Source organism: Carassius gibelio, chromosome B11 (genome assembly GCF_023724105.1).
Source record: "Carassius gibelio isolate Cgi1373 ecotype wild population from Czech Republic chromosome B11, carGib1.2-hapl.c, whole genome shotgun sequence".
In the NCBI taxonomy this organism is placed as follows: Eukaryota; Metazoa; Chordata; class Actinopteri; order Cypriniformes; family Cyprinidae; genus Carassius; species Carassius gibelio.
The window spans coordinates 665,649-678,635 of record NC_068406.1 but is presented as its reverse complement, the minus strand read 5'-3'; the positions used below and the strand labels follow the sequence as shown (position 1 = coordinate 678,635).

General features: G+C 43.8%; 1 protein-coding gene across 6 annotated transcripts in view; it reads left to right on the top strand.

Annotated features, from left to right (window-relative positions):
• The window catches only part of LOC127967982 (band 4.1-like protein 1), a 363,306-nt gene that overhangs the window by 298,549 nt on the left and 51,770 nt on the right, over positions 1-12,987 (top strand). For 3 of the 6 annotated variants that reach the window (XM_052568756.1, XM_052568757.1, XM_052568755.1), the window contains 2 exons: positions 8,922-8,972; positions 11,918-12,259. The exons of the other annotated variants lie outside the window; for them this stretch is intronic. In XM_052568756.1, the coding sequence (XP_052424716.1) occupies positions 8,922-8,972; positions 11,918-12,259 (393 nt within the window). The remainder of the gene's footprint in view (positions 1-8,921; positions 8,973-11,917; positions 12,260-12,987) is intronic. 6 annotated transcript variants of the gene reach the window in all.

Sequence of the window (12,987 nt, the reverse complement as noted above, 5' to 3'; positions counted from 1 at the left end):
ATGCCTCCTGTGTGCCCTACTCCTGGAAGGGGGAGGAGCATAAGTGGCCACGCTAGATTTCTGGTCCTGTCTGTGATAGGACCAGCCCCCTCAAAGGTTTTGGAATATGATCTAGAATGATCAGGCATGTACCTCTTGAAGTCTGCAGACTGTGCCCTCGCCTCCCTAAACTTTTCGACCAATGCCTCAACAGATGTGCCAAAAAGCCCAGAGGATGGGAGTGGAGCATCAAAGAAAATGTCCTTCTACTTTCTCCCAATGTCCACTAGATTTAACCACAAACACCTCTGTTTCTCATGCCCACAACCAACTCCAGTCTCTTAGTAGCACTTATACTATTATCTTCTTGTATGCGGAGCTGGCGCAGTGGGATGACTCGGTGCACACACTTTCCTCGTCATCACCTACTACATCCACGCCCTCGTCTGGACGATGCCAGCAGCTTACAACAGTGCCCCCCGCCCACTAATATTGGAACCCTTGTTAAATATAAGCAAAGGTGGCTGTGGAAATAAATCTGCATTCTTTATCCTTTTGATCTTTCATTCAAAAAATGTAAACCTTTCATTAAAGTAAAACGTTGAAATTGAGGGAAACTTATATTATGAAAAACTTTTTCTATAGTTCACGTTTGCCACAGTTATTGGCACCCAATTATTGCAATGTCCTTTCCAAAGATAACAGTGCTGAGTTTTCTCCTATAATGCCTGAAGAGTTTGGAGAAGACCTGACAAGAGAGCCATTCCTTCAACCAGAATCTCTCCAGGTCCTTCAGATTACCAGCTTCATTCTAGTGCTTCTTCTCTTCAGGTCACCCCACTTATTTTCTAAAGAGTTCAGGTCAGGAAACTGAGACTTTTTCTGTGACAAAAAGCTTCATTTTATGCTCAGTGAAAAAATTTCGGTTGACTTTTTATGTTTGTTTTGGATCATTGTTCTGATGGAAGATCTAAACATGGTCCATTATAAGATTTCTTACAGAGGCAGTCAGGTTTAGATTTCTTATCTGTTGGTATCTGATAGAATCCATGATCCCATGCATCTGAACAAGATGTCCAGGACCTCCGGCAAAAAAAATGGGCCCACAACATTGAAGATCCAGCAGTATATTAAACTGTGGGCATTAGGTACTTTGTACCTCTGTTTGCACCAAACCCATCTGCTGGGTTTGCTGCTAAAAAGCTCTTTTTTGTTGTTGTTGTTTTTTTTCATCTGACCATGGAAGTCAGTCCCATTGGAAGTTCCAGTCATGTCTGACAACTGACTATGCTGGAGTTTGTTGTAATACAATCCCATTTGAATAACATGTGGCGATGTAGGGGCTGTTTGAATCATTATTTTATTTTTATTTATTTATTTATTTATTTTTGGCCTTTTGACCCCAAGACCCAACTAATTTCTGCAATTCTCCAGCTGTGATTCTTGGAGAGTCCCTGAACATATCAGGTCCCTAAGAAGGGAATGCAGAAGATGTGAATGGAAATGGATGAAAGATTAGTTACAAATGTCTTGTGAAATGTTGATAGAACATTTGTGAAATTTCACAAATGTTATTGAGAAAAATCGCCAAAATCCGAGAGTTCTTTTTTCAACTATTGACTCTGATCTGAACCCTAAATTAGAGGTGTCTGCCGATAAGTCTGGTGAATTATTTGAAAGCTTTATACAATTCATTGTTGGTTGAATATTAGTGGTTCGAAATGATATACAACAGTGTACATCTGTAGTTCAGTCCTTGTCAAAAAAAGAAAATATGGATAAGAACATTCTTTGCAACTATAGACTTAAGACCTATGGACCTCTCTAAACTTCCATTTCTGGCCAAGATTGTGAAGAAATGTATTCTTATTCAATTGGAATCATTTCTTGATGAAAATTATATTTGTGAAGTATTTGGTCAGGTTTTAAGAAGCATCATTGACAGAACGTCTCGGTTACGTACGTAACCCTCGTTCCCTGATGGAGGGAACGGAGACGTTATGTCGACCGACAAATGGGGTCTCACTTGGGAGGCCAATCATCTCTGATTTTAAGAGAAAACGCCAATGAAATTGGCAAGTGAATTAACACACCTGAGCCACTCCCTGTGCCAGCGGGTATAAATAGGGCGACAGGTGCATCCACTCATTAGGTTTTACGCTGAGGAGCCGAGAATGTGTCCCGGCAACAGCGAATGGTTCAAGGTTGTGGCATGGGGACATAACGTCTCCGTTCCCTCCATCAGGGAACGAGGGTTACGTACGTAACCGAGCCGTTCCCTATCTGTCGGTCACTACGAGTTATGTCGACCGACAAATGGGGTCCTATGGAAAACGCCATAACCTGAACCTCGTCACAACCCTGAGGCGCTGCAATTGTTGACAAGCCTTGGCGTGCCACAAAAGCTACGCTTAAGGTCGTAACCTTCCCAAAGCCCCAGCGCAAATTCAATGACCTTGGTACCGAAGGGGCCAAAGGGTGAGTACATCGCTGCTGGAGAAGGCCATGCTGCTGTTCCGCCCACATAAAGTAAATGGAAGGGATTTCAACCTTCAGTGAAAGATTGCTTCAAATCTTCCCTATTTGTTCTTTCAGCTGGCAAGACAATGGGGAAGCGAGCCTTTAGGAAAGGTCGCTACGGAGACCACATTCTACCCGTAGGGAGGTGACATGTGGATACCGATATGGACTGACCCAGAGGGCAGTACTACATATGGAAAGGGTCTCTGAGGCAGGTCCTACCTTGGAGTAGGGATGGAACGGCTGCCAGAAGAGACTGACAGAGCGATCTGTCAAGGGAAGACACGGGTTTGCCAAGAGGGAAACCTTACCGTGGAAGAATACACATATGGGATTACCCGTAGGGAACCCAGCCATATGGACACCTAGCCCAGTACAGGGGCTGACCGGCTCCGGGCATGCTAACGCCAGTACTGGGCCTGGCGACAGACTGCTCCGCCAAGTCTGACGCCGAGGGTGCTGGAGGATGCTCGACCAGGGTACGCCAACCGGGGAACTCTACTGGGAGAAGGCGCTCACATCCCCGTGTTAGGGGGAATGGCGCAGCAAGCGAGACACCCAGCCAGCCCTTCCCGCCAATTACCTGTTACCCAACACACGGGAGGAAACTGGCTCTACACGGAGGTTGTAAAACCTCGCAAAGGTGTTAGGTGTCGCCCAGCCCACAGCTCGACAAATGTCTGCCAGAGAGGCGCCGTGCGCCAACGCATAGGAGGAGGCCACACTCCGTGTGGAGTGGGCCCTCACCCCCAGGGGGCACGGCTCGCCTTGGGAATGGTAAGCCAAGGCGATGGCGTCCACTATCCAGTGGGCCAACCTCTGCTTAGAGACAGCCGTCCCCTTCTGCTGACCTCCAAAGCAGACCAGGAGCTGCTCAGAGCTTCTGAAGCTCTGGGTGCGGTCCACGTATATGCGAAGCGCTCTTACGGGACACAGCAACGACAAGGCTGGATCTGCCTCCTCCAGGGGCAGCGCTTGCAGGTTCACCACCTGGTCTCGGAAGGGAGTGGTGGGAACCTTGGGCACGTACCTTGGGGTCTCAGGACAACGTGAGAGTAGGCCGGCCCGAACACAAGGCACTCTTCACTTACCGAAAATGCTTGGAGGTCCCCGACCCTCTTGATGGAAGTGAGCGCGATCAGGAGCGCTGTCTTGAGAGACAGGAAATTCAGCTCAACCGAATCCAGCGGCTCAAAGGGACCCCTCTGAAGTCCCGCCAGGACAATAGAGAGGTCCCAGGAGGGAATCAGGGGTGTCCTAGGAGGATGTAACCTTCTGGCACCCCTCAGGAACCTAACGATCAGGTCATGCCTCCCCAGGGACCGGCCGTCCACTGCATCGTGATGTGCTGCAATGGCAGCCACATACACCTTCAGGGTGGAGGGTGACAGCCCACGCTCCAGCCTACCTTGCAGGAAAGAAAGCACGACTCTGACCGGGCATCTCCGGGGGTCTTCTCGGTGAGAAGAACACCAATTCGTGAACAGACTCCACTTCAGAGCATAGGCCTGCCTCGTAGAAGGGGCTCTAGCCTGAGTGATAGTGTCTACCACCGCTGGGGGCAGATCACTTAGGTCTGCCGCGTCCCATCTAGAAGCCACACGTGGAGGTTCCAGAGATCTGGACGCGGGTGCCAAATGGTGCCAAGCCCCTGAGAGAGAAGGTCTCTCCTCAGGGGGATGCGCCAGGGAGGGGCTGTCACGAGGAGCATGAGTTCCGAAAACCAGGTCCGGGTGGGCCAGTAAGGCGCAACCAACAGGACCTGTTCCTCGTCCTCCCTGACCTTGCACAGTGTCTGTGCGAGCAGGCTCACTGGGGGAAACGCATACTTGCGTAAAGCCCGAGGCCAGCTGTGTGCCAGTGCATCTGTGCCCAGGGGGGCCTGGGACAGGGAATAGTACAGCTGGCAGTGGGAGGACTCGTGGGAAGCAAACAGGTCTACCTGGGCTTCCCCGAATCGACTCCAGATCAGCTGGACCGTCTGGGGATGGAGTCGCCATTCCCCGGGGAAAGTGAGCTGTCGTGAGAGCGCAACATCCTGAACGGGAGCTTGTGTAGGGCCCGATTCAAGACTCGCAGATCCAGGATAGGTCGAAGGCCACCGCTCTTCTTGGGCATGATGAAGTAAGGGCTGTAAAACCCCGTCCTCATCTCGGCTGGAGGGACCAGCTCGATTGCATCCTTCGTCAGGAGGACAGCAATCTCCTCGCGCAAGACAGGGGCGTCCTGGACTGCCACCGAAGTCTCAAGCACGCCATTGAACTTGGGGGGTCGCCGGGCGAATTGAATCGCATAGCCGAGTCGAACCGTCCGGATGAGCCAGCGTGACGGGTTGGGCAGCGCAAGCCACGCTCCCAGATACCGTACAAGTGGCACCAAAGGGACAGTCGACATACCCGCAGTGGTGCAGCGATGGGGAGTCGTGCCGGAAGGCCCAGAAGGCACTGCATCCTGGGTCATCGCAACCACACTCCCCGTGTTCCCGGAGGAACTGGCCAGAGACGCGTGGAGAGTTCAGCCAGTGGCGGAACAGAACAAAACAGAAACTGAAGATTCTCCACCCGGCCCTCCTCCGGGGGAAGGAGTGGCGCTGTCTTCGCCATCTCCTGAAGAGCAGTTCTCCGCATCTCCGAGTTGCCCGTGTCAGGGCTGCTTGGTCGACTTCTTGGAGGACTTCGCAGCCGGGAGTGACACGGGGGGCGCCGCTCTCCTGCGCGGGGCTCGACGCGCCGGCCTCGAAGAACTCTCAGCACGGGGCGGAGCTGACGGACCTTCGTTGCCCGTAAGGCGAAGTCAGTCGCCGTGCGCAGCTCCTGCATCAACCCCGGGTCGGTACCACCCTCGTGCATAGCTTTGAGTGCCTTGGCTTGGTGTACCTGCAGGATAGCCATGGCATGCAGGGCAGAGGCAGCTTGGCCCGCAGCACTGTAAGCCTTGGCAGCGAGTGCGGCCGTCAGCTTACAGGCCTTGGACGGGAGACGCGGACGATTCCTCCAAGTGGCGGCGTTTTGTGGGCACAAGTGCACCGCAACCGCCCTCTCCACCTGGGGAACCTCCACGTACCCCCTGGCTGCCCCGCCATCGAGGGTGGTGAGGATGGAAGAGGGAGAAGAGCGGCTTCTGGCCGTGAAAGGGGCCGTCCACGAATTCGTCACCTCTTCATGCACCTCCGGGAAGAAAGGCACCGGAGCAGAACGAGGTTGTGAGCCGCGTCCCGCGCCGAGAAACCAATCATCCAGCCGTGAGGGCTCGGGACTGGGCGGTGTAGTCACCTCCAGTCCGATACTCACGGCTGCCCGGGCAAGCATGGCCGACAACTCCAAGTCTGATTCGGCAGCAGCGACAACACCCGAGGGGGGCAGCCCCGCCGAACCTTCATCCTCAGAGGTCGATAACCCATCCCCCGATGCAGCAATCAACATCTGGTCTTCGGGCGGCGCACCGAAAGACACGCTGGGACCGCTGTGAGACGGCCCAGCAGAATCAATCGGCAGCTGCACGGGACAGTCGCTGCGTGAGGAGTGAGAGGTCCGTGGGGCGTGGCCCGGCGGAGAAGCTCTCACTGTGATCCTCAGACCTCCCAGAGCGCCAGCCGGCGGCCCTCTGCTCGAGCCAGAGAGACCGGGACGGGTGGCGACAGAGGGGTCTGCTGCACTCCCCTTGAGGAGTGAGAGACGCGATCGCAGCGCTGCCATGTTCATACGCCCACAATGGACGCATGAATCATCCACGAGCGCAGCCTCAGCGTGTTGGACGCCCAGACACTGCAGACAACGCTCGTGACCGTCAACCGAAGACAGGAAACGACCGCATCCAGAAGGACACGGATGAAACGGCATCTTGAAAAAGACGCGAATCGTCCGTGATTTGCTCTTTTAGAACTGTCTCTTTTAGCCGAAGCGCCCAGGGGAATCGCCGACTCGCAGGGACACCGCTGTAATGCGCCGTCACACCGACCAGGAACAGTTTTAAAACAAAACAAAGATGATGGCTTTGTAGAGGTTTCTTCATCCACTACTCGGCTCCGAAGCAAAAATCTAATGAGTGGATGCACCTGTCGCCCTATTTATACCCGCTGGCACGGGGAGTGGCTCAGGTGTGTTAATCCACTTGCCAATTTCATTGGCGTTTTCTCTTAAAATCAGAGATGATTGGCCTCCCAAGTGAGACCCCATTTGTCGGTCGACATAACTCGTAGTGACCGACAGATAGGGAAACAGTATTATTAAAGGTTATTTAATGATATTTTTTGGCAAACAGTCAACGGAATATGACTGCACTTTTGCTTTTAGATTCTCATTTCATGACTTGAAACGTACTGGCATTTCTAGAAATGCCTTAAATTGGTTTAAATCCTGAATGTTAAATAGAAGTTTCTCTGTTTGTATGGGTGAGTGTAAATTAGTTTCATCATCACCTTTATCATGTGGTTTTTCTCAAGGGTCTGTTTGAGCACTTCTCTCTCTATATGCTCCCATTAGGTTAGATTCTGGATAAATACAGTGTGTCCCTTTACTGCTATGCAGAGGATACACAATTGTATGTACCATTTAAGTAAAATGACTCCACTGCCATACAAAGATTGTTGGCCTGTCTGAATGCTATCAAGGCATGGATGTCTATAAAGCTATATATTTTTTTTTTTTTTAATTGAGAATGAAATCTAAGATTAAGCCTTTTTTATCCCAGAAAGATTATAAAAAAAGCTATTCATCCATTTATCATCTCAAGATTAAACTACTGCAATTCGCTATATTATGGTGCTCAAAATAAAATTTTAGACAGACTGTAGATGGTATTACCCTAACATATTACCCTGGTGTTAAAATCATTGCATTAGTTGCCTGTTTATTTTAGGATACATTATAAAATATTATAATTTGTATTTAAATCTTTCCATGACTAAATCTTATATTGCTGATCTATTTAAGAACAAAAGCCCTATGATCTCAGTCACCGAAACTTCTTGTTGTTCCTTTGTCTAAGATGAAATATAGAGGGAATCACGTGTTAACGGTCACTGCCCCTAAATTATAGAACAGCCTGTCACTATATATTAGGGCTGTACTGATGCTTGGTCAGTATAAAAGCCATTTGAAAACATCTTATTGTATGATTTTGTTCAATCATAGATAAATGCAAAGTTTGCTAGTAACATATATATCTCTTCTGATCCTATTTAAGATAAGTATTTTGATAGTATTTTTACGGTTTCTTTTTATATGAATTATTTAATTATATGGAAGTGATCCCTTTTTAAAATTTGTTTTCTGCTCATTGTGTTACTATTTGTTCAGCACTATGGTCAATGTTGTTGTTTTATTCAGTGCATTAGAAATATATTTAAACGTTGAACTTTTTTTAGCCATTCAAACTCTCCTACTGACCGTATATTAGGACGATATAGACAAATGTCTTCTTCCAGGCAGATTTGTAACATCTTTAGTTGATTGAAAAATCTAAATTATTGTTGTGATAGTGGAAATTAAGATTTTTTTTATGCTTTAGCTATTTTCTTACAGCAACTTTCTATTTTGTGAAGCTCAACAATCTTGTTCTGCACATCAGAATCATATTCTTTGTTTGGTTTTACTCTTTGTGATGGATAATTAAGGTAATTTGGCCTTTGTTTTTCCTATGTTTATAATCCTGTTGAACAGTCATGGCTGTACAATTTCATTTTATAATCACCCTGGTGTGCTTAAAATTATAATTTTTTATTTCATATTGTGAGTTTCCCCCCACTTTTGTTTTGTTTTACTTCAATGAAGATTTTTGTGAATTTTTTGAATAAAAGATTAAAAAGATAAATGATCCAGATTCATTTTCATAGCTGCTTTTGCCCATATTTACCAAGGGTGCCAATATCAGTGGGCAGCACTGTAACTGCCGAATCGGACAATTCACGAGTGAGCATTTTGACAAAAGAAGCAGAAATATTTCTCATTCTCCAAACCTTTCTCCATTTTCTCTACAAGCTCCACCTGCGATCCCCACGTTTGGAGCTTTTAGCATTCCTCAACAACATCGGGACCAGAGCTGTGAGGTGCAAATGTCTGTTATGCATCCTTGGAGGATAAAGACATGCTCTATCTGAGCATATATATTTTTAATTGAGAATTTCTCGCAATTAATGCATTTAATGCCCTCAAGCACCTAACATGCATGCTCCTCTCCCAAACAGATAACTTATAGGTCGTGCAAGTCCTCAGGTGTCCCTAGGGGACGCAGTGTGGAGTTCCCTTGAAGGGGAATCACATTTTGAGAGCTAAAGAATTTTATAGTCACTTACAGCCTGATTTGTGTGTGTGTGTGTGTGTTTAGTTTGCAATGTATGTCTTTCTTTCCTGGTGTGTTGCTTCAGTAACACAGCTAACTTTAGACTGCATCTCTTTCTTTCTTGTTCTGCTTTTCCTTTGCAGGAGCCTCTGTCCACTGCTTCTACTCTTGAAGACCCACAATATGATGTTAAGGTGTCTCATTCCACACAGTTCGCATGTTCTTGCATGAAAAAATAAAAAATAAAAAAACACCTTTTAACACCATATTAAAAGCATGTTTTCGAATACTTTTTAGGTGTCCCAAGTGACAGTTTAATGTACTTTCTCAGTCAGTGGTCAGGATGACTTCTGACAGTAGTTGTTAGTGTTTGTGTAACCCTTAAAAAGATGTCCCAATTCAAAATCATGCATGGTCAATTAATTCATTTTTCCTGCATACTAGACATGTGCCGGTGTCTGATAATTTGGTAGCCTATTTTGCTGTAACGAGCATGCAATGGATTGTAATTGTAATTTCTTTTTAGAATGCTCATTAGCTTCTTTTAAATTAACTGCAAAAAAGCCATTCAGATTTTTATTTGATATTGATTTTCCTATTTGTTTACATTATAGCCTACATTTTATTGTGTATTTTGTTATTGTATTTAATTGTTTATAGGTTTTTTTTTGTTGAAAAATGTATGAAACATTAAGAGGACACTATATATATATACATGTATAATCCTTTTGATTTTTTATTTAAAAAAAAAATGTAAAAAAAAATTTATCCTTTCATTGGATAATAAGAATTTAAAATGGAGGGGAAATATCATTATGAAATTAATGTTTTTCTCAAATACTCGTTGGACACAATTATTGGCACCCCTAGAAATTCTTATTAATAAAATATCTCTGAAGTATATTCCCATTCATATTCACAATTTTGAGCACTCCAGCATAATTACAGTATGAACATGAAATCATCCATCTCTGGCTTCCTGTTTAACAGAAATATAAAGAGGATGGAAAACAAAGCCCAAATTCCCTTAATCATCCATCATAATGAGAAAAACCAAAGAATGAATTTCTGATGTGGAGCAAAAGATAATTGAGCTTCAAGAAAAAGCTTAAAGTGGCTTTAATAAAAGAACTAGAGCAGTGACAATTCCCATTTCCACCATCAGGGCAATAATTAAGAATTTCCAACCAACAGAAAATGTTACAAAACTGTCTGGAAGAGGACGTGTGTCTATATCGTCCTAATGCATGGTGAGAAGGAGCGTTTGAGTGTCTAAAGAGTTTGAGTGTCCAAGGATCACAGCTGGAGAATTGCAGAAAATAATTGAGTCTCTAGTTCAGAAAACCTTTTAAAAAAATTGGTCAAACAGAACCTACATCAACACATGTTGTTTGGGAGGGTTATAATTAAAATTATCCTAGCTCATTCAAAAACATACTAAATCATATTCAGTTATCAGCCATGACTGGAACTTTAAATGGGACTCGCTTCTATGATCAGATGAAACTAAAAAAAACGAGCTTTTTAGCAGCAAACATTCAAGATGGATTGGGTGAACACAGAGAAAAAAAGTACCCCATGTGTACAATGAAATATACTGCTGTATTTTTGTGTTGTGGGCCTATATTTCTGCTGGAAGTCCTGGACATCTTGTTTAGATACATGTCATCATGGATTCTATCAAATACCAACAGATAAAAAATCACTAAGTGACTGACTCTGTTAGAAATCTTATAATGGGTCGTGTTTGGATCTTCCAACCATACAACAACCCAAACACATACCTCAAAAACAACACAGAAATGGGTCACTGAGCTCAAAACCAAGCTTCTGCTATAGCCATTCCAGTTCTCTGACCTGAACCCTATGGAAAATGAGAGAAGTGAACTGAAGAGGAAAAGCTGGGAATCTAAAGGGACTGGAGTGATTCTGGATGAAGGAATGGTCTCCATTTGGAAAATTTAAACCTGTTAAAGTGGCAAATGGAGGTTTCAAAAAGTATTGAACAAAAGGGTGCCATTAATTTTGGCCAATGTGTATGAGATAAACATTTATTTCATAATGATATTTCCCCACATTTTACATTCTTATTATCCAATGAAAGGATAAATTTTTGTGAAGCCTTCTTTGAACATATTTACCAAGGGTGCCAATATTTTTGGCCATGACTGTATATATATATATATATATATATATATATATATATATATATATATATATATATATATATACAGTACAGACCAAAAGTTTGGACACACCTTGTCATTCAAAGAGTTTTCTTTATTTTCATGACTATGAAAATTGTAGATTCACACTGAAGGCATCAAAACTATGAATGAACACATGTGGAGTTATATATGGAATTATATACATAACAAAAAAGTGTGAAACAACTGAAACTATGTCATATTCTAGGTTCTTCAAAGTAGCTACCTTTTGCTTTGATTACTGCTTTGCACACTCTTGGCATTCTCTTGATGAGCCTCAAGAGGTAGTCACCTGAAATGGTCTTCCAGCAGTCTTGAAGGAGTTCCCCGAGAGATACTTAGCACTTGTTGGCCCTTTTGCCTTCTGTCTGCAGTCCAGCTCACCCCTAAACCATCTCGATTGGGTTCAGGTCCGGTGACTGTGGAGGCCAGGTCATCTGGCACAGCACCCCATCACTCTCCTTCTTGGTCAAATAGCCCTTGATGCTTGATGCCTTCAGTGTGACTAATCATAGTCATGAAAATAAAGAAACTCTTGGAATGAGAAGGTGTGTCCAAACTTTTGGTCTGTACTGTATGTGTATATATATATATATATATATATATATATATATATATATATATATATTAGTAACCTTTTTTTTATTTTAAAACCAGTTTTTAGCAGTGTACAGTACTGCTTTATCGTGACAAAATCTTCAGCAACTAACACAATATAAAAATGTGAAACCTACTGCAAACCATATGATAATATTTACCTGTTGTGAGAACATCAAAATATATTACGTCATGACTGGATCATTACACTGGATTGTTTCACTCAAGCATGATCAACTCCTCAATCATACCTATGATTTCTTCATATCTCCATCATTACGGTTTGTTTCATTATGTGGTATAGAAAAACGCTACCCCTTTTCTTTCCTCAACAGCAGCAATCTCACTCTGCACTGGAAGACAACTATAATTGTGAGTTTGCTGGCTTAAAGGACACCTACCTGGCCATCGAGAGGAAATGTTCAAGTATGACTGTCAGTTTCACTTCAAGCCTGGAAGCTGAGGTGGATTTCACTGTCATTATGGACTTACACAGTAATGTGGAGGAATTTTCTAGAGGCATGACTGAGCTTGTTGAGAAGGACAAATTAGAGCTGAGCAGGGAGAAAGTTGGCAACACTCCCGGGTCTCACTCCACCTGTCACATGAATTTGCAAGATGTATCACCTGGAAGAAAACATCTCCTTGAAGGTCATGGTCACCAAGATATAGAACCTGTAAGGGTCACTTCATATTTCATAAGAGAGGAAAAGATCTACAGCATTGTCACATTTGTTATATCATTTAAACTACATTATCGTATTTCAAATAGTTTTGTGCCTTTTTCTCTCAATGAATATCATTTATGTTTTGGTAACATATTTAAATTTGTTACTTCTTATTCTTTTCATTCTACTTAATTGTTTTTATTATTTCATTTACAGTATAGGAAATTCCTAAATCAAAAAAACATCCACAGTGATTTAATCATAACATTTTCTGAAGTGAAGACTGCAACAGCAATAGAAAATCTACTGCAAACATTTGGATTTTAAATTAAGGCCCCTTGTAGTATAAGGGTGTTTTCACACCTAGTTCGTTTGAGCACTGCAGAAAATCTTGGAGTCATTCAACTCGAATATGTGAACAAACATGTGATCTCAGACTCCCCTAAAAGGACCCTGAGGCAAACTCTACTCAGTTCGTTTGTGGGTCTGTTCGTGATTTCATTTCCTCATGATTTGTGAAAGTGATGAGGTCCCAGTACGCTCTATATGACCGAACATAACAGTAATATGCTTGAGGTTGTACTAAGAAGTTTATATATTTATATAAAGGAGTTTAAGTATATATATTTTATGTATATTATTATTGTTGTTGTCATTTTAGACATTTCAGTCTCTTGTTACATTTATTTTTTAAATAAGTAAAATAAGTAAATAAACTGACTGTAAGAGCAAATTCT